Source organism: Trachemys scripta, chromosome 5 (assembly GCF_013100865.1).
Source record: "Trachemys scripta elegans isolate TJP31775 chromosome 5, CAS_Tse_1.0, whole genome shotgun sequence".
Taxonomy (NCBI): Eukaryota; Metazoa; Chordata; order Testudines; family Emydidae; genus Trachemys; species Trachemys scripta.
Window position 1 is genome coordinate 13,037,188 of NC_048302.1, and position 27,112 is coordinate 13,064,299.

A 27,112-nucleotide genomic window follows, 5' to 3' on the forward strand; every position below is an offset into this window, starting at 1 on the left:
GCCAGGACTGCAGGAAACTCGTATTCTGTTTTAAAAATCAGACGGACTAAAGGCTCTTCAGTGATTAGCGGTCAGCTGCTGCGTGGGCTGCTCGATCATCCAAGATGCTGAATACCCTTGACGGCTGCCAAGTTCCGTGGGAGTGGGAGGTTGAACCTTGTGTCGGTATACAGTACCTGCTATTGCCTTCTTTACATATATCATGCTGTTGCCTCTCTCCTGTTTGAACGGGCATATCAAGAAGCAAAGGAGAAAAGTAAATGATTGCAGGGATTATACATTCTCAACTGTCCCTTAAGGGCACTGGGTGGTTTGTCCACTGCAAAATGGGCACTCATTCTGCATTAGATCTCCCCCATTCCTCTCAAAGGGACAACAGTAACCCGATATTTCAGTAGCACTCTTCGTCTAAAACAGTATTTCTAGATGGTTGTAACTCCAAGGAAGTCATGAAGGGCAATTATGTGTGTGGGTGAGGGGTGGGCGGTGGGGAAATCACAAAGCATTGAAAATTGTATCGCTGTCTAAGCAAAGAAAATCTCACTCCCTGCACATCCTACCCTTGAAGGTCAAGTATTCTCTGTCAACCTGTTGAAATGAAACACACACACAAATACATCATTATTCTTTATCATTTGTGTTGTGGTTGCACCTAGGAACCCCAATCCTGGAGCTGGACTCTATTGTTTTAGGTGCTGTACAAGCACAGAACAGAAGAGCTTACAATCTGAACAGATATATAACATTGGTCTCACTGAGGCATATTTTTTACTCTTACAGTGAGAATAAAGGTCAGGCAGTCATGAACATTTATTTCGAATAAGGCGTTGCCAGCTTGAGAAAGTTGAGAAACACTGACCTGGAAGGCTCCCCAAACCCCTGACTTTGTGTAAACAAAGCCCTCTGCAAATCATCCACCATAACTTCTGAGCACACCTCCAAACCCTTGACAAAAGCAGTTTCTCCCACACACACATACCCCCTCCTCACACACACACAATCAACACAGTGCAGATGGGATAATATGCATCAGCGAGTGTATTCCTTGCTTTGCGGTTTGAATTGTAAACGAGCAAGGCCTTCTTATGTTGTATCTATTGTGGATTCCTTTACTCCACTGTTAGCATGTTTTTCTTGTTGTAGTCCTCTGTTAAAAATCCCAAGGGCTATAACTCTTTGAGCTTTGCACCAATTATGTCATTGACAACAAGATGCCACATCTTCTCTGATATTCAAATTGCAATAAAATATTCCTTTAAAAAAATGAAAGCAGATTGCGCCTTTAGGTCTGTTATTAATGCAGAGCATTGCCATATTAAAGGAGCTTTGGTCAACAGTTACTGTCTTTGTTCTTCTTCATTACTGCTTTGATTACCTCGGTTTGGACCTTTTGTTTCACTCAGGGATGGTAACAATGGTTTGGAGAGAATGACAGGTAATAATAGTTCTCATCATATTCAGGAGAAAGGCAGGATGGAGCTAAGTGGTTTTCCCTCCCAGGGAAGCTGTAAGCACAGTGTGACAATTAAGAAACACACAGGATTGCAAAGCTGTTTCCCATCTCAATTGCTTAACTGACTGGGCTACAAACCATTGGTGTATGCAGTGTAGTTTTAGCCCTGTCGGTCACCCATCTTGTCTGGGCTGTAAACCAACAGTAGGTAGATCACAGAGCTGAAGAGTGCTAGTCCTTCTGTAAAGTATATGGGCAAAATCCTCATGTCATTTTTACTCCTTATTTGAGATCAAAAAGTGCAGAAGTCATTGGGAGGCCTCCTGATTAAGGACTTCAGGGTTTGGCCCAAGAAGATGTGGGTGATGTTTAAATAGGTATGATTAAGGAACAGGGACATATCCTCGGAATTGGGCCCTGCGTGGGCAGAGATATTTCAGGCCATTACCCTCAGCCAGTTGATAAGTTCTAGTAAATACTCTAATGTTACTGCAATTAGAATTTAAGCATATGGGAAAACACTTGAGGAAAAGATGCAAAGAGACCGATTAGATAGCGGAGCTGGGTTACAGCTGCAGAGTTCTAATTCAGATCCTGATTCTGAACCCCCACCAAACTTTGGGCATATTTGGATTGGAAATTTTAGTCAGTCTTCTGGCAACATGCAGCCAGATTTTTGAGTGCTCACCCTCCACGACCGGGGCCCAATTTTCAAAAGCGGTGAGCACCCAAGAACTCCCATTGTAACATTTATGGCCAGATTCTCAAAGAAGCTCAGCACCCAACATTCTGAGCACTTTTGAAAATCTGGCCCGGGTTGTGCTGTGCTGTGCCCTTCTGAAAATCTTGCCTAAAAGGGCCAATTGTAAATTTCAGATCTGGAATCTGAACTCTGCACCTAGAGTTCAGGCGTGTTTGGACTGAGTGTTTGGATCAAATTAATCTAATGACGCATTTGTTTAGTTGGCTGGAAAATGCCAGTGTTCTACGAGTTAAGTGTAAAAAATAATGTGGAAGGATATTATTTGTTTACAGAATCTCTTGGTCTGAATACAACTTAGAGTGTCTTCAGCTTCTAGACCCAGTGAACTTTTCTTTTAGTGACTATTTTATTTTTATAATTAGCCCTAAAAGGGAACATCTTGTTTCACATAAGCAGGAGACCTGTTTTCCTTTTGTTGCTGCCTTCCTTGGCATGTGCTGGGAGATTTTCTGTTCATTTGGCAGGCAGTTTGCACTTTACTCTCATTACAGTATCGTGTATGAGGAAACAAATGGTATAATTGAAACTGAATGAGTTTTGCATAGGTCGACTCTCACTATAAATGTGTGCTATATTGTGCATGAACAATTTTATTAGTTTCACCTGTGTAGATTAATCATTGTACCAAATGGCTATATGAGTTACTTATTGTTTTATTATGAGGTAGATCATCTGTACATCAATGTGGCAGAGTTCTTATTTGCATGAGAAATAAGTCAAGCCAAAATGCCAGATCTGAACACTCCTACTCATTGGAGAAGTTTGGATCCAGATTCAGGCTTTATGACTGGCCCCTAGTTCTATAATGGAGCGAACCAAACTCCCCAATCAACACACCTCTGAAATTTGGAAAAGTTGAGATCCCATTCCAAATATTGTGGCTTTCACAGTGGAGAGCTTGACGTATGGCGCTACTGTCCTTAAAAGGTTTTGAGGTTCAGATTTGGTCTGATTTGGCATCCAAAAGTTTTCAGGCATCTGCCTGTCTGTCCATATTGATAATCAATTGTAGCTGTAGGATGCCTGTTAGCATGGTAACTCTACTTATCTGAAGTTTTAAACATACCTGAATCCTCCTTGGCCTCTTTCTGTGGGAAATCTGTCGAGAGCAAGTTTGTGAAATCTTGTATAAGATTCACAGCACTTCCTGGCCTGGGATAGAGTGGACATTGACTTTCTTGGTATTTCTGTATCTGTTTAAAACTGTGCTAAGTGAAGCTGTTTTCCCAACAGATCTGGCTCTCCACTAGTGCAGACTGGACTAAAATGTTTAGCTTTCAAAGAGAGATTTAGATAGAGAATGCATTACTCTTAAAATTCTACAGCTTCCATTGGGATGCTGTTTGAAAACCCAAGACAGCTGTGATTTTTTTTAATCTAGCGTACTTCATTCACAACGGGCAATCTCACAATGGGTGAGATCCTCAGCTGATGTCAACTGGCCTACCTCCATTGAAGTCAATAGAACTATACTGATGTGGCCCTAAAATTTTAGGGTCATTTTCCATGCAAAATGTATCCTAAAAATCTCTTTATAGAGTTAGGCCCCAATCCTGTAAAGACTTCCTTTAAACACGTGAGCAGTCCCATAGATGTCCATGGGCCTGCTCATGTGCTGACAGCATTTGCAGGATTGGTTAGTTCTTTAATACAAGGCAGGAACTGGACGGCTCAGTGGAACTTTCCGTTGGGTCAATAGTTTGAATCCAGCCCACCTTACTCGTGGCTGAAAATTATCACCAGCTGATGGCCTACATGAAAGATTGGAATTTTGAATGTTCATCAATTCAAGTTTTAGAAACATAGAAATTGACCATTTTTAGCATTTTTAGATTAACATTTACATTATTTTAACTGTAAGTGCTTTGGGGCAGGGACCATCTGTTTTTTATATGTGTCTATGAGTGCAACAGGGCCTCGATGCTGGATTGGGGCCTCTTGGTGCTGCTGTGATAGAAATAATAAACTATATTTAAATAGTTTGGTGGTCCCAGTCTAGTGACAGGAGTCATAAAAGCCAGCTCTGAGCTCTTGACAAAGATGCCAGGTGTTGACTGGGCATGAAAATTTTGAACTATACCTCCCAACATTTCAGGTGGCTAAAACAGGACACGACACCAATCGGGTTTGGCCCATTTGCTTCTCTGTAGATGGAGAAGAAGGGCAAATGGGCAAATTGGACTGGCACTGCAACCTGGTGCACAGGATGGGAGTGCCACTCAACTTTGGCCCAGCTGCCCCTCCGTAGACAGAGTCTAAGGGGTGTCCGGGCCAAACATGCATGTGCTGTGACGCTGGGTGCCAGGTTGCAATGCCACTTGGTTTGGGAGCTCTCTCAAACAAGATCCCAGGGCAAACTGACCACTTTGTCCCCTCAGGCAGCAATTGGGACAGGATGGGGTCAAAGTGGGACTGTTGGGAAGTCTGCTGTGAGCTACCTTCTCAGTCCTATAGGTGATTCCTTTCCATCACGGTTAAGTCACATTGGCAGGCCGGATGGGTAGCTTTCTGCTTCCATGGCCTGTTCTGTGGATAAATAAAGGACTTAAGTCACCAGGGCTGCGAGCCCGACGGCTTTCGTAGCACTAAATTCACACACACAGACAGAACAACCAATAATGCAAGACCGTGTCAGGCATTTCAGAAAGCAGCAATTTAGGGTATTTTTAAAGAGTGAAAATCTCTAGGTCCAAGGTCTGGATGCATTTAAATGCTGTGGAATGCCTATTATCTACCCTAAAGAGCAGAATGAAGTCTGGATATTGTGGACACAAATGCTGTTGGCACAAGCTAAAAATGTGCATGTGAGCGCCTTTCTAAATACCCGATAATCCCCCAGGGCCAAGTGAAGATTAGGTCTCTCTCCCGAACAAAGAGGGAGTTCATTTTCTCAAAGATCCCTCAGCCAAAGCCAAATTTAGCGAGGAATCTATTTCCCCCAAATGAATGAAAATCCCTCATTCTGTTCTCTGCTTGCAAACAGGTATAGAGGTGAAGCATCTTTATTTCCGTGTGTGTTTGTGTGTGTGTGTGTGTGTGTGTGTGCACACGGACAGAGCGTAGGGGATTGGGGTCAGATCAACTAAAATAGATCCAATCTAACACTAAAAAAAAAAAATGCTAGAAACCTTTGAGATTAAATAATATTGCATGATCAAAATCCAGCCACTTCTCTCCACAGCCCTTCCCCCTGCAGAGCTGAAGGTCAATGTGCATTTCTCTGCCTTCGCTCTGCAGGGTGACTGTGGTGGTTCTTTTTCACAGAAGTCTAGTTTCTGGTTGTTTAAAAGAAACCACCTCGCTGGGAGAGACACGTAATTCATTTCAGCTGGCTTCTCCTTCTCTCTTGTTTCTTCTTGCATTGCAATGCCGTGCGCTCTGCACTGCCAGCAAGGAACCCTTAGGATAAATGCAACAGATTCTTCAATCTGAGACTTTATTATTTAGGAATTCCCATATCAGCGTAGCCCAGTGACCTCTAATCTTTTAATCTGTCTCCAGTGGTGGCCTACACATTGAGAGAGGCATAATCTCTGTCCCTGTCCCCCATAATTCACCAAACTGTGCTCTCCAGTTCTCTAGAGATTTCTCTTCTTGACTCTAGCCAGTGATCATCTTATGCCCTGCCTAGCGTGAGGATCCTTAACCCCTGTAATTCTGTCCTTGCGAATGTAACTGCAGATGCGACTGTGATTTATACAAATCTCTCTTTTTTTTTTTAAATATTCCTGTTTTGAGGGGGATGGATCTTAAGAAGGATTTTTTTCTTCAGCTCCTCCCATCTTCCCACAGGCTCCCCCGCCTCCAGCTGACCGCCAAATGCTCCGCTCAACGCTTTTCTGAACGTGCATATCAGCATCTGAGCACAAGAGCATATCATTGCTATTTCTAGTTTGGCCACAGGCCACGCTGCATAGTGACTTGAGGGACTCCTTAACCCCTGGAGCTGATGTGCAGGGATCTAGGGCAGAGTTAGCACAGTGTATTGAACTCACAGACCCTGCCAGCACAGCAGATTGAATCCAAGGCTACACTTATACAGACATTGCCGTTATCAGCTAAGCCACACGCACAGCATCCAGAATAGAACTCAGGATCCTGTGCTCTCAAACCACAGGACACGACCACTTAAACTTAAGGAGATTCTCTGTTGCCTGTGCCAGCAGTATGGATTATGTGCTATTTCGGGACCAGCTGCAGCAGGAACAAAATGATAGATACTTGAGCAGCGCTGTCTTCCCACCCAGTGGAGCGCAGTGATACCTACAACATGCATGCTGGGGAGCGAGAGATCGGTTAGGGACTATAGGGTTAGCCCTTCATTTAAATATTGTCAATCATGAAAACGGTCAGGAATAGTGTAGAAGAGGAAGAATCATAGTATATCAGGTTGGAAGGGACCTCAGGAGGTCATCTAGTCCAACCCCCTGCTCAAAGCAGGACCAATCCCCAACTAAATCATCCCATTTGTCAAGCCTGACCTTAAAAACCTCTAAGGAAGGAGATTCCACCACCTCCCTAGGTAACCCATTCCAGTGCTTCACCACCCTCCTAGTGAAAAAGTTTTTCCTAATATCCAACCTAAACCTCCCCCACTGCAACTTGAGACCATTGCTCCTTGTTCTGTCAATTCCACTTTCCAGGACAGAGGATTTTCATCTTGGGGACATTTTCATTCACAGGGGGAAATAAATGTTTCACTAGCTGACAACTGTCCCTTTGAGAGCTGGCCTCACGCCTGCAATATGAGGTATCAGAATTCAAGCCAAAAGACTGCCCTTATCTCACTGGCTGAGCCCAGCGCTGCTGGGGCAGGGATTTCAGGACAATGTGTGACATTATGTAACAGCAACCCAGCACCACAGGGCATGATAAGGATAGAAAGGGAGCCTTAACCCCTTCAGTTCCTTCCTCTGGCGGACATGTCAGATGGGAGTGTTGTTTTCCTGTTTGTAGTCAGATCATTTAATGTTTCAGTGTTTGGGGTTTTTCAATTAGAATATACAAGAAAATGCCCGAATAGCTCAGTGGAACTGCAGAGGACAAATTTTTGTTACTACTCACATGGCCGATTGCTGCCTTCACTTTCCACCCAGTGTAAGAAGTTCCAGCCTTTGTGCAAATTTTTGGAGTGAAATGTAAACCTGGCATGATACCGTTTATCGTAACAGTATCGTCAACCCCAAACATTAAAAATAAACGTGTCAGGCCCCCAAAATTATGAAATTGGCTTAAAAATAATTACATTTGAAAAATTAATAAACAGAATCGCTTTATTTGCCTATTGGTTTTTGAACCCTTAGAGATCTCGTTTTCAAACTTGTTTCTGTGACTATAATACCTGGAAACTTCCTCCTTTCTTTTTTAAACAAAACCCAGGATTTTCTTGTAATCAGTTGACTCCGGGAGCTGGGGATTTAAGGAAAATAATATAGAGCACAAAGTTCACAATAGAATTGCGAGAGTTGGGAACCCTCAATACTTGGGGGTATTGAGATCCAAGGGTTTGGTTGAGGTCCACTCTAATCTAAAAACAATGGACAGACCCAAACATGGTACAGAATGTTAGCAGTGAAATTCTGGAAGTGGATACAGGGAGTGTTGGAGGAAATCATTTGGACAAAAGCAATGGAAGGACAGCAAGCACAGAGGGCCAACAGAAAGTGTTCAGAGAGAAATAAATGTGTTTCCAAGAATTATGTATAATGTCTGGCAATAAAATACACAGACACACTAAAACTACATTAAAGAAATAGATATAAGAGAGAGAGAGAGATGGAAAATATCGGGTACACAAAAGGACCGGAGAGAATGCAGGATGGAATGCAGAGATTGTAAATAATGATAAAGAAAGCAAAAAAGATGGGAACGAAAGGCAAAGTGCCCGTGAGGTTAAGATAAATAATAAGAAATGTTTCAAGTATGTAGGTAACAAGAGGTCAGTGCAGGACACAGACAAGCCTTTAGGAGGAGGTCAGAGTAATTTATGGTCAGAAGAGGTGGATGTTACTAAAACATGCAATGAATTCTCCAAAAAGGAAGGTCTGATGGTGGAGGTAAAGGGAGGATGAAAGATATCAAATGCTCGAAACAGACTACATGTTCTGGGGGAGTTGATAAAGGGCTATTATGAATCTGAGGCCACACAAGATCCATCTCAGAAATCTAAAGGAGGTGGTAAAAGATGGGGAAACCTTTAAGCATTGTTTAGAAAAGAGGCAGTGAGTGATGGACTGCAGAGATAGTGCAATACTTACAAAGAGAAACTTGCCTTAATGGAGGTGGTCTTCTAATAAAATTGGAGCCTTGGTCCTCAGTGGACCAAGGTCTTCAATTGGGATGGCATAGCTCCATTGACTTTACTGGAGCTATACTGATTTATACCACCTGAGTATCTGGCCCAGTACACTGGGGATACTAAAGTGTCAGTCGCTTAAAACAGAAGATTGCCTAATAAGGTTGATTTCTTATAAAGATTTTAGTGTAATTTATGAAGGGTCTAATGAATGACCAAAAAAGGGTAGACATGTCAGCTTTAATTTTAAAAAAGCACTACAGATTCTGACACCTTAGTCATGATGAATAATATCTTATTCCACAAATAGCTCATTGGGTGACATTCTGTCCCCATTGAAGTCAATGGCAAAACTCCCATCGACTTCAGTGGGGCCAGGGTTTTATCGAATAAGACGATTTGTGGAGTGAGGGTGTTAAATCTATTTTTCATTGAGAAACCCTATAGCTATTTGAGAAAGGGGAAAGAAATGGATGAGGGAAACCAGTGTTCTAAAGCAGGGGTGGGCAAACTTTTTGGCCTGAGGGCCACATCGGGTTTCTGAAATTGTATGGAGGGCCGGTTAGGGGAGGTTGTGCCTCCCCAAACAGCCAGGCATGGCCCGGTCCCCATCCGACCACCCCTGCTTCTTGCAGTAGTTTGCCCACCTTCTGTTCTAAAGAGATTACAACAAAGATGGCTCCAAAACCTAGGTCTGTATTCTGTAGTAAAGGAGATAAAGAGGGATATTCCCTCTTCAATACATTCCAATTAGCCATCCTTGAAGTATACAAAATTCTTAAAGGTTTAATGCCACAAGACAGTATCCCTTATTTTTATATATATATAGTATTCCAATATTCCACAGAAATGACCCAAACTCCTTCAGTATTGCTAATGCAAGGGGTAGTGTTTTGTATTATTAAGGCAAAATTAGGCTCCTAAACTTTGTTTTAGCTCCTAAATAAGTGACCTGATTTTCAAAAGTGCTGAGAACCCTGAAGTCAGTTGGAGCTGCTGGGCGCTCAGAACTTTTGAAGATCAGGTTACTTACTTATGTACTTAATAATGGATTTAGGAGACTAACTTCAGACTCCTAATTTTAGAAATCTTGGCTTTAATGTATAAGACTGCCGTATTCTTTTGCTAATGGCTGAGCAAGTATTAAGTGAGGAGCAAAAGGGCCATACACCTAAGCTAAGGAAAGGCTGGACAGAATGTCTTTGTACAGCGAGTAGTTAACTTGTGCAGCATTAAATACCAAAGGCACAATGGGAGCAGCCAGTATACATAACATCTAACAGTTCGACAAGAACTTTGCAGAAAAGAAAATATTTTGGGTGCAGCTGCTAACTTCAAGTGGGGGTAGAGGGATGTTACATAGACCCAGCTAGCCTTTAGAAACAGTGTTATATCTGGGTGACAGAAAAGGGACAACTGCGGGATTGTGCTTTTCCAAGATGGTCACTGTGGTTTGTTTTTTTAAACTATGTAACTGTGAGGCTGTTTTCTGGGTACTGCAATTTAAGTGGAAGGGAGACCGCTAGTCTGTCTGCGAGGGCACTCCCAGGGAGGGAAATGGACCCTGCTCCCTTGTGGAGATTTCATATTGTCCAAAAAAAGTTGCTGTAAAGAAGGTGAGAAAGCAACTTGTGGGCCTTGAGCTGAGCAATGACAGTCAAGGCACAAAGTATTTCGCTGATTTATTCCCTGCACTGAGGTAACTATTTCCATTGTAAACTGGAAAAGGGAAGAAAAGCCAGGTATCATGTTTGTAAAGAGCCTTCCTAGAGAGTGAACGTACACCGAGTAACTGGCAGGGTCGCTGGATTCAGTGCGGTGTCGAGGATTGCTATGGGATTGCAGTGCTGTGGGAAGTTTCCATCTTTCAGGGGACATGTCAAGCCAAGGCCTGACATGTAAAGATTCTGTAGCACCTTTTGTAAGAGTAGGTGTGTTAACCCTACTGTCCATTTAGCTAGCAATTGTCTGCCTGTCTACAATTCCCCCTGCATATTCACCTGGGCAAGATATTCTTCTTCATGTCCTGTCCTAAAAGGTCATGGGGTGTTACTGTACGCTGTCGCTGTGCTCCATCTCAGAGGCATCTGCATTTTAGTGATAGAATGATCCCTATATCTTAGGTACTTCGCAGCAGTTGTGAGGTTTAATTCATTGTGTTATTTATTAACTGTTTGATTATCACATGGGATGTTTTTGTCTTTTATCATTTTTCTATCAGCCATGGGTGAATGCTTTTCATGAAGCGATCATTCTATATCTGACCTCCTGCTCAGTCCTCCTGCGCAAAAGAAATCAGCACAACACCTTCAAAAGATGAGCCTGGGAGCTTAAATTCATATCTTTGCTAGACACTAAAAATCATGGTTTAATAAAGACACTGGATTTATGGCTTATTAGGACAGTCTGTCACCCACTAATCCCCATTTTTTGTCCTGTGACTGCAGAGGTGTTAATGGGCCACTTCACCTTGAATAATCTCTTAGAATATGTGTTAACTACTTATGCTAAACAATCTGTACCAGCTTGTATGTAGCTTTGACACACTTTCTGGAACCGGAAGAGCTCTCTTTCACCAACAGAAGTCAGTCCAAAGAAGATATTACCTCACCCACCTTGTCTCGGATTATCTTTCAGTATTTCAGTGGGTTTGTAATACCAAATGCAGCCCAGCACATGATAGCGTTCAAAGAGTGCAAGGCCCGATAAATCTCTCTTGTGTTTCCTTCAGTAACAACCCCAGATCCTGTGCAGGAACTAACTACTTTTTCTTGTCTCTGTGAAGTAAATACAACAACTGGGTATTAGGAGGAACACTCCAGATGTGCACCACTTAGCTGCTGATCTGTAAATTGGGCCACAGGTGAATACATATGGGAATACATTGGAAGTGACCAGAAAAGGACTATGGGCATAACAGCAGTGGGAATCTGTAGTGTCTTTTGCTTTTCCAACATGTTTTTAATACCATTAAAAAAAAATACCACGGTGCTTCTGTTACAGTGGTGAGGAGAGCATGTGCTCCTCAGACCTTTATGGCTGCTAGCTACTTACTCTCCTTCCCCTCGGCAGTTAGATGCCCAATAGTCACTGTAACGGTTTCTCAGTCCCCCATCTTTCTCTTTTCCATGATTTCTGAGGAGATAAGTGGAAGGGAGAGGAGGGGAAGGGCTCAACTCAGAGCTGAATCTGAGCTGCATTAGTGCAGATATTGTGTAGACTGGGAGAACTGATGTCTGCCATTTAGGAGAAGCGTGATGGGTTTGGTCACAGAGACCCCCTTGGGACTGTCACCTGCCGTGCTGAGATGACCTCTGAGACCGTTTTCCCTGCCAGCTTGGGACTCCAGAACCCTGCCTTGTTGAGCCAGACACACTAGCCTGCTGCAACACAGACTCAGGTCTGGTCCACGCCCCCAAAGCTACAGACTTTAACCAAAAACTGCTCAGTAGGTCACCTATTTCCAGCACCCAGACATCCAGCTCCCAATGGGATCCAAACTCCAAATAAATCCATTTTACTCTGTAAAAAGCTTATACAGGGTAAACTCATAAATTGTCCAACCTCTATATCACTGATAGAGAGATATGTACAGCTGTTTGCTCCCTCCAAGGTATTAATCACTTACTCCGGGTTCAATAATAAACAAAAGTGCTTTTATTAAGAATAAAAAGTAGGATTTAAGTGATTTCAAGTAATAACAGACAGAACAAAGTAAGTCACCAAGCAAAATAAAGCAAAAACATGCAAGGCTAAGCCTAATACATTAAGAAACTGTTTACAGGTAAAATATCACCCTCAGAGACGTTCCAATAACCTTCTTTCACAGATTAGACTCCTTCCTAGTCTGGGCCCAATCCATTCCTCTGGTAGGGTCCTTGTTAGTTCCAGCAGACATCTTAGATGAAAAACAGGTGTTCTCATGACTGGCCGCCCCCTTTGTTCTCTTTCACCCCCTTTTATAGCTTTGGCACAAGGCAGGAATCTCTCTGGGGCCCCCCCTCCTTCTAAATGGAAAAGTACCAGATTTAAGATGGATTTCATTATCAGGTGACATGGTGACACCTCATTCTTCATTACCCACCAGCTGGCCCACATCTACACAGGAACATCCACAACCAATTGTCCTAGTCAATGGGAGCCATCAAGATTCTAAACCGCCATTAATGACCCACACTTTGCATAATTACAATAGGACCTCAGAGTTATACTTCATATTTCCAGCTTCCAATACAAGAATGATACATGCATACAAATAGGATGACCACACTCAGTAGATTATAAGCTTTGTAATGATACCTTACAAGAGACCTTTTGCCTAAAGCATATTCCAGTGACACCATATTCATGTTCATAAGCATGTTTTCATAAAGCATATGGAGTGCAACGTCACAAGAAGAATGGGAAGTTAGATTACCGAGGAGCACCTGTTGGTGTTTCCGAAAAGTTCGGTGCTGATCCTTCCATTTCTGGGCCACGTACTGGACACTAGGAATACATTTACTTCTAACTCCCAGAATGGGTTGCTGCCGAATGTTCCTGCTGTAGTTATTGAGTATTTCTTGTTTACACTAAGCCGTATGTGTACACTGCTAAATGCTGGGCACAGGCTAGTGTGGGTAACAACGGCAGTGAAGACAGCGCAGGCCCCAGGGTGGGCTAGTGAGAAGGATATGTCCCCAGAGCCCGTGCTGGGTCATGCATTGGCTTCACTGCTACTGTTACCTGGGCTAGCTGGATTCACGTTAGCTTGGGTAGGCTATTGCTAAACTCACTCTCCACCAATCGGGCAGTGCGAGGAGGGGAACTTCAAGTGGCATAAATTAGTTACACTCACTTTAAGGCCCCTTTACGCTACCAGAGGGGCATAAAGTGTAACTGAGAATCAGGCCCTGAGTAGTGATGTCAGAATTTGCCCCAGAGCTAAGGACAAGTGCATGTCCTGAGAATCTTAACATTTCAATCGGATCCCGCTGTCTCCCCAGCATGAGACAGCTCGTTATGCCAGGGTCACGCTTCCCCTGTGCCATAGAGTGAAGATGAGCTGATGGTTGGTCACTGTTTCCATGTGTTGACTAATGGAGGATTAGAAATAAAATTGCTACTTCTCTGTATCCACTCCGCACGGTTGTGTCAGGCCAAAACTGCAGCCGATGGGCCACATCCTGACCCTGCTGCTGCATGGGGAGGAACCTGGCCACAACCCCACAGCCTGGCCAGTATGAGCACCCAGGGATGCTAAGCAGTTCCTGGGGGAACTGGCTTCCTGGGCAGCAGCTGAAGAGCTATTCTGCAGCCAGGCAGCCCCATTCACTCCCACGGAAGAAGCGACTGGTGCTCGGAGGGATGTTGGGTGGAAGTGGTGCTCTCTCTTCTCCAGTATTGCCACTTGCCAGCTCTCATAACTTGAGCATGAGTTTTGCGATATTTGGAGTTTTTCTTAAAGCCCCAGCTCCTGGAGTCATGTGATTGTAGGAGACTCCCAGCTTTCATTAATAAACACAGAGTACATTTCTGTTCTCATGGTTGCCAAGAAAGGCTTGAAACCTTGGCCTGACTGCCTCCTGAAGTCTCCAACCCCACCAGGCAAATGAAAAGAACCCAAAATGGGTCATTCTTAAATTCCATATATTTTAAGCCTGTCTCATGGAGCGAGGGAAGGCTCACTCGTGGTTTTTGGCTGGCCATACTGCTTCTCTACCAGTGCAAGGCTCTCCTCTGCAGAATTACAGGACCTAGGATTTGGCCTAGTATCAGTGCAATAGTATAGCTGTATATCCTGCTTTGTACTAGTGATAGCAAACCGCCAAAGGGACCAAATCCCTACATTTTGTGTGTGTCCAAAGCTACTGAAATCAGTGGGAATTTTGAGTACACAAAGAATGCAGGGTCAAGCTCCTCATTTGGAGACAAGTTACCAATCAGCGTCCATCAGCTGAGGGCTTTTCTGATCTGCTGAGGTCTGCCAAAGGGTGCTGGAAATCTTGCAAGAATAGATTTCTCAGATGCTTCCATGTGCTCACTTGTAACAAAGATCCCCCCAAGAGCGGCTCTGTCTAGAAACAAGTAGAGCAGATGTGTAAGCTCTGCAGGGTTGGGGCCATTTCTTTGCTGTATGTTTGCAAAGAGCTTGGCATTTGGGGGCCCTGTTGTCACGGATCCACAGGTCTGGTCCCTGGGAGAGCTCCTTCAGTGCGTCAGCCCCCTTAGGGTCACACTCTCTCACTGGGGTAAACCCCGTGGCTTCACAGTCTCCTGGGACTGAAACTCAGAGCCTTCTGCACACCTGCTTTATGCCATGAGCTCCCTGCTGCAAGTCCACCTGGATTGGACCCCGGAGGGAGACTTACACACCTAAAGGGAGCAATGCACCCCCAGTTTCCTTTATCTGGAGTGACTCCCAGACAGCGCTGTAAAAGCAGAAGGGCGTATTAGATGTCTGGAACGCAGCGTCGAAAGTCCTTGGTTATCACAGAGAGCAGAGAGTTACAGCATAGGCCATCTGGGTCAGTTCAGAGCCCAGAGCTCTCCTCTGACCCTTTCTTAGTCCCAGTCCAGAAGCTTTTCCTGCTTCCAGCAACCCACCCTTAACAACCCCCCAGCCCCTCCTCAGTCCTTTGTCCTTGTTCCCAGGCAAACATTGTCACCTGGCCCTCCTCCTAGCCCTTTGTTCTCCAGCTGCTCAAACCAGTCTGGCTTTCTGCGGAGGGGTGGATCTTTCATAGTTGTTATTTGCTAGGTACCAAAAGTCCGAGCAATTGTCTTCCGAGACTCTTCATAGCATGGGGTCAGGCCCAGACAGCCATACCTGGAGCTCTGCAAAGGGTACACAACCTTTTCCCCCCACCCAGTTAACCATGCAGCACGTGGGGGAAACTGAGGCACACAGAGTATTCATACAAAACATGATGAAGAATTCTCACTTCATCACATCTGTCCTCTAGGCACTCCTGCAATATAAGCAATAATATTTATTTTTTCAAAAAAGAGGTTACGTTTAATCTTATCGAGACCAGTTCTCTCCTCTCTGCTCTATCCTGCACTGAAATATTCTTCTCCCACACAGGCGTACATCAGGAGTAATAGTAACTATATTGATGAAACTGGTGCGAGAGGAGAAGTGGAGCCATTGGCTTCAGTGGCATGTCACTGGTGTAACACGAGAAATTTGGCTCCCAGTATTCATGCAGGCTTCTTCCTGAGAGAAATCTGGTTAGCTTTATACAGAGGGAGATCTATTTTGTTCGGCATTAGTCAATCAGTTTGTATTGTTTTGTATGTGCATCGAGCAACTGTGAGGAGGGCCCACTGTCTGAGTTGCTAAATAACGCCCCCTTACTCATACCTATGAGGTTCCCCAGAGGTTTATTCAGAGGGGAGTAGGACACGGTCACACTGGGTGAGAGGTAAAGTAGAGTGAGATTTGGTTTAAAAAAAAGGCAGCTACGGCAGGATTTGGGGTAAAACACAGACACAGATAAGCAGACGGAGGAAGGAGGCCATTCTGTCTAGTTCTGGACCAATGAAATTCCCCAATCTAGGTGAAAGTGCTGCTGTTTCCCTGGTATATCTCATCTGCAATGTGAGACTTAAAATTCTTGCCTGACACGTGGGGGGCTTGCAGGGGAGAGGGGCTTGGAGGGGGAGGATTTAAATGGATACAAAGAAGGCTGGCCTCTCACAGGAATGGAATCTAAGCCATCCGAAATATCTAAAGCCTCCTATGTTGGCATGTGCTCTCAGACCGAAGCCTATTAAACGTAGAACAAGGGACAATTACTCCCCATCTTAGTCTGCAGCTCTCCTCAGGGCTAGGCAGGAGGGAAAGAAAGACAGGGAAAGAACATGCGTCTCACACAGATTTTTATGCAGTGTTTTCCTTACATTAGCAGAGAGGTGACTGTCAACCAGACCCACATTTGACTGTGAAAATTAGAGTCATTAAGAACACCCAGTGTTTCAAGAGATTTTATTTTCTATGCTAAAAGAATAGAAATAATTAATAATCATCTGTGTTGTTTTTGTTGGGGTGGGCTAGCCCTTTGTGTGTTAATCTAATGGGAAGAACGTTGAACTGTGGATAGACCTTTCTATCTCGCCATCGTTCCGGGTAGGTAGGACTTGTCTGCGGGCGTAAGATCAATGGTTTTGCTGTTAGCAAAGCGAGCCTGGAATACAGCCTTAAAACAAGAAGAACTAGTGCTCACCCAAGCTAAGTTCCTCAGCTCTGCAACGCAGCTCCTGCTCCTCTTACAGGAAAGAAGGATGTTCTTGTAGTTAAAGCGCTAGCCTCAGAGACAGGAGATCAGCGGTCAGTTCCTGGCTCTGTCACAGACTTCCAGTGTGACCTTGGGCCAGTCATTTAATGTCTTAAGGCCTCATCTGTAAATCGGGGATAACGTTTCCTTTCTCGTAACTTTTGTCTTGTCTGTATAGACCAGGGGTGGGCAAACTTTTTGGCCTGAGGGCCACATCTGGGAATAGAAATTGTATGGTGGCCCATGAATGTTGACAAAATTGGGGTTGGGGTTTGGGAGGGGGTTTGGGCTCTGGTTGGGGGTGCGGGCTCTGGGGTGGGGCCAGAAATGAGTTCAGGGTGTGGGAGGGGCTCCAGGCTGGGATGAGGGATTGGGATGGGTTCCAGCTGGGGGGTGCAGGCTCTGGGGTGGGGCTGGGGATAAGGTGTTTGGGGTGTAGGAGGGTGCTCTGGGCTGGGACTGAGGGGTTTGGAGGGTGGGAGGGGGATCAGGGCTGGGGCTAAGGCAGGGGTGCAGGCCCCGAGCGGCGCTTATCTCAAGCGGCTCCTGGAAGCAGTGGCATGTCCCTTCTCCGGCTCCTACGGGGAGGCGCAGCCAGGCGGCTCTGCACGCTGCCCCGACCGCAGGCACCGCCCCTGCAGCTCCCATTGGAGCACCAGAGGGGGCCATTGGAGCGTGTAGGAGCCAGAGCAGGACCATGCCGTGGCTTCTGGGAGCTGCATGGTGCGGCCCCCGACCCTGCACCCCAGCTGAAGCGGGGCAAGCCCCAGACCCCGCTCCCCAGCAGGAGCTCACATATCAGCTTAAAACGGTTGGTGGGCTGGATCCAGCCCGCAGGCCGTAGTTGGCCCACCACTGGTCTAGACTGTAAGATCTCAAAGGTCAAGGGCTGCCTTTTCCTATGTGTACGTTCAGGACCTGGCACAATGGCTGCCCCCTCTCACTATTAGCATTTGTACTTCTCAGTAGTTAATGCATGAACCTCTGGTCACCTTCTCCAGACCTGAGGATGAGCTCTGTGAAGTTCAGAAACTTGTCCCCTCCACCAGAGGTTGGCCTAATAAAACATATTACTTCACCCACTTTGCATCTCTCTCAATGCATTCTATATTTGATCCCGCTGTGGATTCTTCTCGATCAGTGACAATCTATGTTGATCTATTGCACAGTTGCTCCAAAACATTTAGGGAGGAGGGTTTTAATGACCAAACTCTGCCTCGCTATAACGGAGAGCAGAATTTCACCCTACGAATCCAGTTTTGGTGGTGATGTATCCTTTCATCTTTCCCATGGAGAAGAATAGGCACATCAATGGCTTTTAGCAGCTGTTTTCCATCAGACATTTTCCTTTGTGTGTGTTAAAAATGAGGCTTTGATGTAATACCCCCCCCCATCTACATATTTCTTTGATATTTTGAAAGTGATCTTAATGTATGTGTAAAGCAACAGAGAGTCCTGTGGCACCTTTAAGACTAACAGATGTATTGGAGCATAAGCTTTCGTGGGTGAATATCCACTTCGTCAGACGTATCATTAATGTATGTGTGTCTGTTTGTCTCAGGCACTCCATGAACTTTGACACTCCCTTGGTTTCTTTTGACAGGGACACATGTGTAGCAAAGGAACACACTGACCTGCCCACTTCCCACTCACTCAGTCCGGAGTGTATCCCCACTGACCTACAGCACAGCAAAACAGCATGGTCAGGAGGAGTTAAACCACGGCTGAAGAACAGGTGAGAGAGAAGATGGTTTTCCTCATGATTCTCTTCCCGCCCTCTACCTATTCCGGTTATTTATGTACTTTGAATTGCATTCTGGGACAGATCCTCAGCTGGGTCCATTGTCAAACACAACTTCCCTCGTCAGGGAGAAGCGTCAATTTATACCCGTGTAAGTGTCAAGTTTTTGAAGCGTCAGGAAGTGGGATTGTGTCAGAGTCATTAATTCACCTCACGCTTAGCCCTTCGCACACCTCCAGTGTAATGCCAGGGAAATAAACTCAATCTTGTGCCCTGAGCAAGGGACAACTTTGCTGTCGTTGATAACGTTTGTGTGGGGCTGTGCACAGAGTAGCTCAGAGTAGCTAGTCACTCTTGTTGCTGATATGCCCAAGGGGAGACTGGTTGACTTGGGTGTGCATTCCTTTCCTCTCCTTTATAGAACTTTGTCAGTCCTGGAGAAGACAATTAGAGAAGTAGGGCCAAATTCAGCTTTCCACTGCACTGGGGTAAATCTGGAGTAGCTCCATTGCTTTGGACCAAGGGATAGATGTGTAGAGGTATTGAGGCAGCTGAAGATTAGAGCTGTGCAAATAATGCATTTTTTGATTTGCTGGGAATTCTGAAAAATCAAGGAAAATTTTCAGTGAATTGAAAAGTGAAAAAAGAGTTCATTTCAGATTGAAAGAAGCATTTCATTTTTACAAAATCCAAATGTTTCCCTTTTATTTTGACCATTTTTAATTGTTTGTTTTTGTAAAACTAATGGAAATTTTGAAACAAAAGATTGTTTTGAACTGAAAATAAATCAATACGCTTTGAGAGTTCAAGTTTAGTACTTCCTGCTTGTAGATCTTTCATTCCCAACAGTAGTTACTTGAGAGAAGCATCACAGTTTAGTGCTTCATTGTGATATTTTCCCATCAGAGACAGTCACGGGGTTTTTATTACACAGAGAGTAGCATTTCAGGCTGTGTCTGCTACCTGTCTATATTGTGTATCAATGGTTGACACTTTGGTTCCAAACAGGAAGTAGCCTTAATGTAGAAGAATTTGAGAGTGGGAGGGAATATGCTGCAAGGCCTTAACCTTTGGCTGTGCCAGCAGGGGCAGCCCCACAACTCGTTTGCTTTCTGTAAACACATCCGAAATGATGAAGTGCTTTGGATCGCCGATTGTCTAAAGCGTTCTGTGAAATTCAGGATGGAAAATAAGTGTTTCCAGTCTTTGGGAAACTCCAGGATTCTAGGGCCAGATTCTTAGCTGCTGGAAATTGGGGTCTGTTGAAATCAGTGGAGCCGCACCTGTGTTCACCAGCTGAGGATCTGTCCTGGAGTTGGCATCGTTAACTATAGAATGCCTTGTAATTTTTGAGTACCGCCTGCCTGATTCTTTGTTGCCCAGCACTTTGTGGAGAGCAAAGTGAGTATAAAATGCTACTAGATCGTAATGATCTTGTTTTACAGCCACTCTGCACAAGCATGAATGGCTAGACAAGGTGCAAAGCAGTGAAGAATCAAGTCTAGAGAGTCCAGCTCCGCTACTCTCTTCAGGGATAGATGAGTGGTTTGAGCATTGGCCTGCTAAACCAAGGGTTGTGAGTTCAATCCTTGAGGGGGCCATTTAGGGATGGGGGGCAAAAATCTGAAAAATTGAAAGGTTTTGTATGAAAGAGGTGCTGACTCCTCAGTCATCTGAGCTATATTACATATTTGAGTCACGTTACATATATGGTCTGTATTTTCAGGTTTATTAGCCACTGCAAGCCACCAGAGGAGGCTAGTGGAGAATTACCGCTGTGCCGGGTAACTCTCTGTTGGTGTAAATCTGGTGGAGGTAGCTCTGCTCTCTCCCATCCCCAGGGGAAGGGGAAGGAGGGGCAGGGAGGGAAGGGATCATGTCACATCTGAGCTCATCTTTGCCTGCCCCTTCAGAGATGTAAGGTCCCTGAGGGACCTTAGGCCATTGACATAAGTTAAGCTGACCCTGGCAGCTTGAGCTTGCCCCAGGGTTGAATCAAGTAGCAGCAGCCGGCAGCTGCCCTGCTCTCCATTCTGTCCAGGCTGTGAGAGATTGAGACCATAGGGCCTGGAGACTGCTCTCACAAGCTCAGGGGCAAATCAGGAGAACTCAGTTGAAACTAGAGGGTCAGATCCCCTGTTGGCGTCGATCAACTTATCTGTGAGTTACCCCAGGGAAGGGTCAGAATCTATGTAGTATGTAAATGCGTACATACATATGTACATACACTGGTGTGGGGACAGCCAGGCCTTTTATGTGTGTAACGCCACTGAATTCAAGGGAGCTGCTTTTGATTTGCATCTGGGTAAATTGGAGGTGAATCAGGCACAGCAGTATGAATGTATAGCACAAAAAGAGTGGAATTCAGATACCCCATCTGAAACCATTATCCAAAACAGGATCATGTTCCTGGTGTCTGCTAATTACACTGCAAATCCCCTTTGCTATCTGCAGTTATTCACTGTCCCCATTGCATTGGGATAATCAGGCTTATAGTGTGACATATTTCCTGCCAGTCACCGGCTCCGTGCTGCTCATTATTGGAAATGAGCGAGAGTCGGAAAGCACATTCCATCCATTGTTTAGAAGTCTCTCCTGATGCGGTTGCTGCGTGTTTTCTAGCAGAGTGCGTAAGCATCTTAGTCGTTCTTGTTCTCTTGTCTTTTTTGAACTAATTATGTATTGACTGAAGAAGAACCAGAAAAATTGTTTGCATTAAACCTGTTGAGTCAGATCCTCAGTTGGCATAAATCAGCGTCGCTCTATGACTTCAACAGAGCTGTGCCGATTTATGCCAGCTGGGCCTGGGGGTCTGGCCCAGGGTCTTTTGTTTTGGCTTCACTTCAGGAGACTATAGTGGTAATGCTTGGGGAGACAGAAATAGCTGGAGTTTTCCCCTAAGACATAAGCTGAAAAGTATAAACGCCCTACAATACAATCAGGCACCCTTTCCGAATCTCTTCTTTCTTCCTCTTTTCCAGTAAAGGAAAGTACCGTGAAATTGTAGCAAGAACAGGGGAGAGGCTGTCTTTCAGACCCCTTCAGCCTTCATTCCAACCTTCCTGTTCTCTAGGTAACACCAGGCAAGACCAATTAATCGGTTCTGACTTCTACTTGCCTAAGCCACAGTCACGTGTGAACTGCGTGAATGTTCTGGCAATGCAACCCAACCAGTATGGCTTCCCTTCAAATTTCGGATCTGATACACCCTTTCATTTACTTTATATAGGGGGTTAAATAAATGCTACTGGTTGTTAAAAACTCTGCATTCAGAAAAGATTCCAGTAGGACACACTTGTTGGATCTAGTAATCAACGAGCATGTAGTTGTTCTACATCAGCTCTCATATTAACAGCTAAATCCTGCTCACTGTATTCAAGTGCGTTGTCCAGTTAATGTCAGCTGAAGTCAGTGGGACTCTTCCCTTGAGTAAGATGAGCCTTAAATCTAAGAGATATTGCCTGTTAGCTGCACTTTTTACTGAATGACAGTTAAGCATCAGGTAATTAGTTAGAGCATAATCCAGTTACCAGCTCTGGGTGACCTTCGGCAAGTCACTTCACCATGTATGCCTCAGTTTCCCTATCTGTAAAAGCTCACCGGATTTCAGAGCCTGGGCTCCGGCACGAGCAGGAATGCCTACACTGCTATTTTTAGCCCTGTAGCGCGAGCCTGAGTCAGTTGACCCAGGTTCTGAGACTCACTGCTGCGGGTGTTTTTTGCTGTGTAGACATACCTTTAGTTCACAGCAAGGTGGGGTGTAAATCTACCCCATGTTAGCCTGCTGTTCACTCATTGTCCCTGTGCACACGGCTGCTGCGCTCCAACGGTTTCCTAATGCAGTCGCGGAGTGACACCATGTTGAAACTGGACTAGATCAAACTCACTAGGGAACTTCCGGTACACTGCAGCAGGGTTCGCACAGGCCCTTAGTGCACAGCAGGCTAGTGTGAGGTCGATTTACACCCCAGCTTGCCACAAACTAAATGCTCGTCTAGACAAGCCCTAAGTAAATGTAAAGTGATTTCAGAGATGTGTTAAAGCTCCCACAACTAGTGCAATGTGACATGGCTATAAAGAGTCAACGTGGCACAACTCAGGTATCCTAAATGTAGCTTGGAAGGACGGTAAACAAATAGTATTTGTATGTATCAGCTAAAGGCCAAAAGTGAAACCTGTCTTAAGCACTGGGAATGGGGCAAGCAATACCAGTGGGACCAAACTGGTCCACGCTAGAACTCAGGTGATCTCAGCAGATAAATTTTATCCTTGATCTTTGACTAAAGATCAAACAAGCAAGAAATCTTGGGGACACTTCAAAATGATTTCCTCAGGCAGAGAGTTGTCTATTGGAAATGGTCCATAATGTACTTCTTAATATATTCTGAATTATTTAAAATTATTTGAATTATTTAAAAGCCAGTTTGCAGTATATTCACAAGACTCACCTAAACTGTGTGAAGTATGTCCTTTTTTAACTGGCGTACACTACTGTTAGTGGGAACATTGCCTGAGCATATGCAGAAGAATAAACATGTGTGCGTTCAGTTCTGTCCCATTTTTGCAAACCTTGTGGAGAGCTATGATTGGCCCTATGTTGATCTGGTGACATTTTGAGTAACGCTTCACTGACTTGAGTAATCTTTCTGGTGAGTTTTCATTATTCTTCAGTAATGTCTATTAAGGAACACAGCTTCCTCCCAACCTGGCACCAAAACTTCTTCGAAGAGTTCTGTGAGTCTAAACAAACAGAATCAGTAAAGAGGAATAAAGCTGAGGCTATTAAGGTTGATTTTCTCTCTAATTGACCTAGTCCGATGTGCTATTTTGAGAACCATGACTGCACCTTAATTATGAATGACGTCTCTTTGAGTGGATTGTGGCTTCACGCTGTAGAAATCCTAATAGGCTTTCTGAGTGTTTTAGTTTTCATTCACCTTCTGCTTAATAGCAAAGCACAAGGACTGTAATGAGGAGTATGGCCCGATATAAATATGAAGCAGGAAGTGCAATGCACTTGATTTATTTTCAGGCTCTGGGGACTGATTGTCATTTTGGTGGATGCACGTAGGACATATCCTTATTCTAATGATGCCCAGTATATTACTACAGTGAAATGTGACAAACTCTGAGACAGATCCTCAGCGGGTGTAAATCAGTCTAGCTCCATTGATGACAATGTTTTCATTATACAAATCCTTCTTCTCGGGTCTTTTTAACGTAGAGATTTTCTCTTGTGTATCTTAATTGCAGGCATGGGCCCTGATCCAGCAGGATAATCCTTGCTGGTTGCCCATTATACCCACCCATATGGACACAGGAGTCCATCCACATGGATTAGCTTTTACTGGGAAAATCTAGACTCACCAAAGGTTCTTTGATTCATATGTTAACCATGAGTTTGATGAACATCTGTACACCTGTAGCCTCAACTGCATACTGTGATCGACAAATGAAGATCACCTGACTGGTGTGCTGACAATGGTGACTTAGTTGGTAGTCAGTCAAACTCAGTGATTGGCCCTTTACTGTGCATTGATTCATGTTCTAAAAGACTGAATTACATCCCATTATTCCCTGCATGGATCAAATTAAATTAGTCAGCTGTAGACTTGGGTTCCTATGATACACCAGCTGATGAAGGGGCATTCCTTACAGAATCCTCCTCTTTAGCTTCAGCATCTTACTGAAACTTAGACATCAGTCTAAAGTTCTTCTTGTCTCCCATTATTATTGTCTGCCACTCTCCAGTAATATTTTCCCTTAAATTTTTTGGCTCTTGGGATGAAGCCCTCAACCAGCAGTGGAAGCTCCATAATCCACAGAAGCAAAGGGGTTAATGTTAAACGAATCCTTCAAAGCTCAAAACTTCTTAAAAACTAGTAGATCCATTTGGTTAATTTTATAGCTAATTTTATAGCTGCCTTGAGGGCTGTAACATGTTTCCATCTAGCACTAGGTAGGGGGGAAGCTGTTGACTGAATGCTTTCCGTGTGGTTTTGAAGCATATATTTGTAAGCCCCTCCTACCTTCAGATCCACAAAGTGAGTGCTACATTTAAGAGAAGGTAGACCACCCTGTTAGACGTTTGGCAGCCCTCTTGGCCTGCCCAGTCTTGTTGAAATGCTTATTACAACCACTTCTTGTCTTCAGAAGGACCTGATGGGGCTCTGTGGGTGATGCAGTATTATTTAAGTATGAGTTGGAGAAAGCATTTAATCTGAAGTTTCCACCCATGGCAGTGTACTGAATTAATGCACTAGCCTTTCATCTCTGCAGAGCTACCTTAGCTCATGAGTGAAGATGGGATTCGTGGTCTCATGCTAGACATTCACCCATATCTCAAAACCCTGTGTAATTTTGCTGAGTTGCCTTTCTCTGCTCAAGAGACACTTTGGACTGGAATAGCCAGAGCTATTGCAGGTCACTGAAATGCAACAGTGTGACATTGTTGAGAAATTTACCCAGTACTTTCTTATCCTGTGCCTGACTCTCGCTATTGCTGACAATCCTCCCATTTAATAAAGACTCAAAGCCATGAATCAGCAAGTACTTAAGCATGTGCTTAAGTTCTACCGACTTAAATGGGTCTCAAGCACAGTAATGAAGTCCATGCACTTAGGTGCCTGGCTGAATCAGGGGCTACATTCACATCAAAAAATTTTTGAAATCAAACTTAGATCCCCAGCAAGACCGTGCAGAGCACTTTGACAGGACCATGGATTGCAATGGGGTTTCCTGGGTGTAAAAAATAGCCCATATAAAAGATGGAGAAACCTATTAATTACTTGAGAGAGAGCCTGACATGTAAAGAGCTCCCTTTATTTAGGCTTGCAATGAAAATGGAGGTTTTACCCTGTAAGGCAGACCATTGTGTTTTCAGGTGAGAGATTACTCATTTAGTGTGGATTTGCTAAGCCATGTGCATGTGGTACCTTGGAAGGCAGTTGTTATGTATGGCCACTTTTGCAGTAACCACTTCTTAAACAACATGTCCCTTTTAGGTGAAATTAATTTTTATAGCCAAGTTCTAAACCCTGACAATAGACTCGGGGTAATTTTTCAGTGCTGGCCCTGGCATCCATTCTCTCCTCACTTTATTGATGTCATGTCGGGAACCCCTTGATGAACTATTGAGATGTGAGAATCGGGGGGATTCACTGGTGTGGTATAAGGATGTCTTTGTGCAGTCGAGATCCCATTATCCCTGTTCTTTTCATCTGATATTCACCCCAGCGCTGATATATACGTACGGCAACCTTTATACAACACAACTGCTCCACACTGGATAGGAATGGCACCAAAATGTACAGCTCCCCCAACCTGCTCATTTCCCCTCCAAAGGTCTTTGCAGTGTTTTGCAATGAAGCCCGTAGTGAAGCACTCCAAAGGAATTCTCATGGGGTTTTGCTAACAGTGTCATTTTTGTGTGTGGAGGAGGCTGCAGTTATTATTGGTGATATCATTGGAAAAGGAACTTTGGATTTTATTTTGGGTTCTACCATGAAGCATTTTTTCCCCAGTGGAAGTGGTCAGCAGTTTTCTTCCCCTCCTTGCTTTTTCTTGCATCGCATTGTGACACTCAGCAGTTAACTTCTTCTAGCATGGTGCGTTGTGGGATGCCTGCTACCCCTGGAACTTCAGTGTGGCTTTAATTGGTCACATTAGTAGAATGGTTGGCTGACGAAACTTCCCTAAAACTCAGTGCCCTGGAGTCAGATCAGACTGTACAACTGCAGCAGAAAATGAAGCTCCTGGGGAACTTTTATATCTAAAAAGAGGCTGAAAGAAGAACAGAGAGCACAGAGAAAGGGCTTTGTGCAAAGCACCTTCTCCATACGATGTTGATTTGGCCAGAGGGTTGCTATCAAAAATGCTGATGTTTGCTATAAGGTAATGTCTCTGTTTTGGAACTCATCTTGCTTTGTGTTTTAGTATTCTTTGGAGGTGAGCTTAGAGAATTAGGGTCCATATTCCCATTGTTCAGCACCTTGTGTAATCTTTGCACGTACCTTGCCCTGGTATAAGTTACTGCACAAGGTGAAAGGCAATGGAGAATCCAGCCCTGCTTAACTGACATTCTGATGAACTGCAGGTGCAAAGAAGTGTCTCCACAGCTCTGCTGCCTTGTTATATGTTCTGAAATTTATTTGTTGGGAGAACTCCCGAGATACTACAGAGCTATTTTCTCCCACTGAGGTCTGTGGGTCAGATTCTCAGCAGCTGTAAATCAGCATTGACTTCAGTGGAGCTACTCTGATTTAAGCCAGTTGAGGATCTGGCCCATACATACACGTTCAAAAACTTTGCATTTGGGGCATGTATTTTTCCTCCTCTCCTCCATATATTTTTCAGTGGTTTTCACTATCTATCTATCTATCTATCTATCTATCTATCTATCTATCTATCTATCTATCTATCTATCTATCTATCTATCACAGCACANATCTATCTATCTATCTATCTATCTATCTATCTATCTATCTATCTATCACAGCACACTGTTTACCACAATCCATAGCTTCAGGAGCTTTGTATAACTTCCTCACAACACTAGGAATTTCCCTAGTAAATCACTAGATATGTCAGACAGTGAATAAAT

The 27,112-nt window shown here is 44.2% G+C and overlaps 1 protein-coding gene across 10 annotated transcripts in view; it reads left to right on the forward strand.

Moving 5' to 3' along the window:
- SHROOM3 (shroom family member 3) overlaps positions 1–27,112 on the forward strand; it is a 185,162-nt gene that overhangs the window by 99,635 nt on the left and 58,415 nt on the right. For all 10 annotated transcript variants that reach the window (XR_004645988.1, XM_034772746.1, XM_034772740.1 and 7 more), the window contains one exon: positions 18,373–18,504. Coding sequence is in view for 6 of the 10 variants with exons in the window: in XM_034772740.1 (XP_034628631.1) it covers positions 18,373–18,504 (132 nt within the window). In the remaining 4 variants the exon portion in view is untranslated. The remainder of the gene's footprint in view (positions 1–18,372; positions 18,505–27,112) is intronic.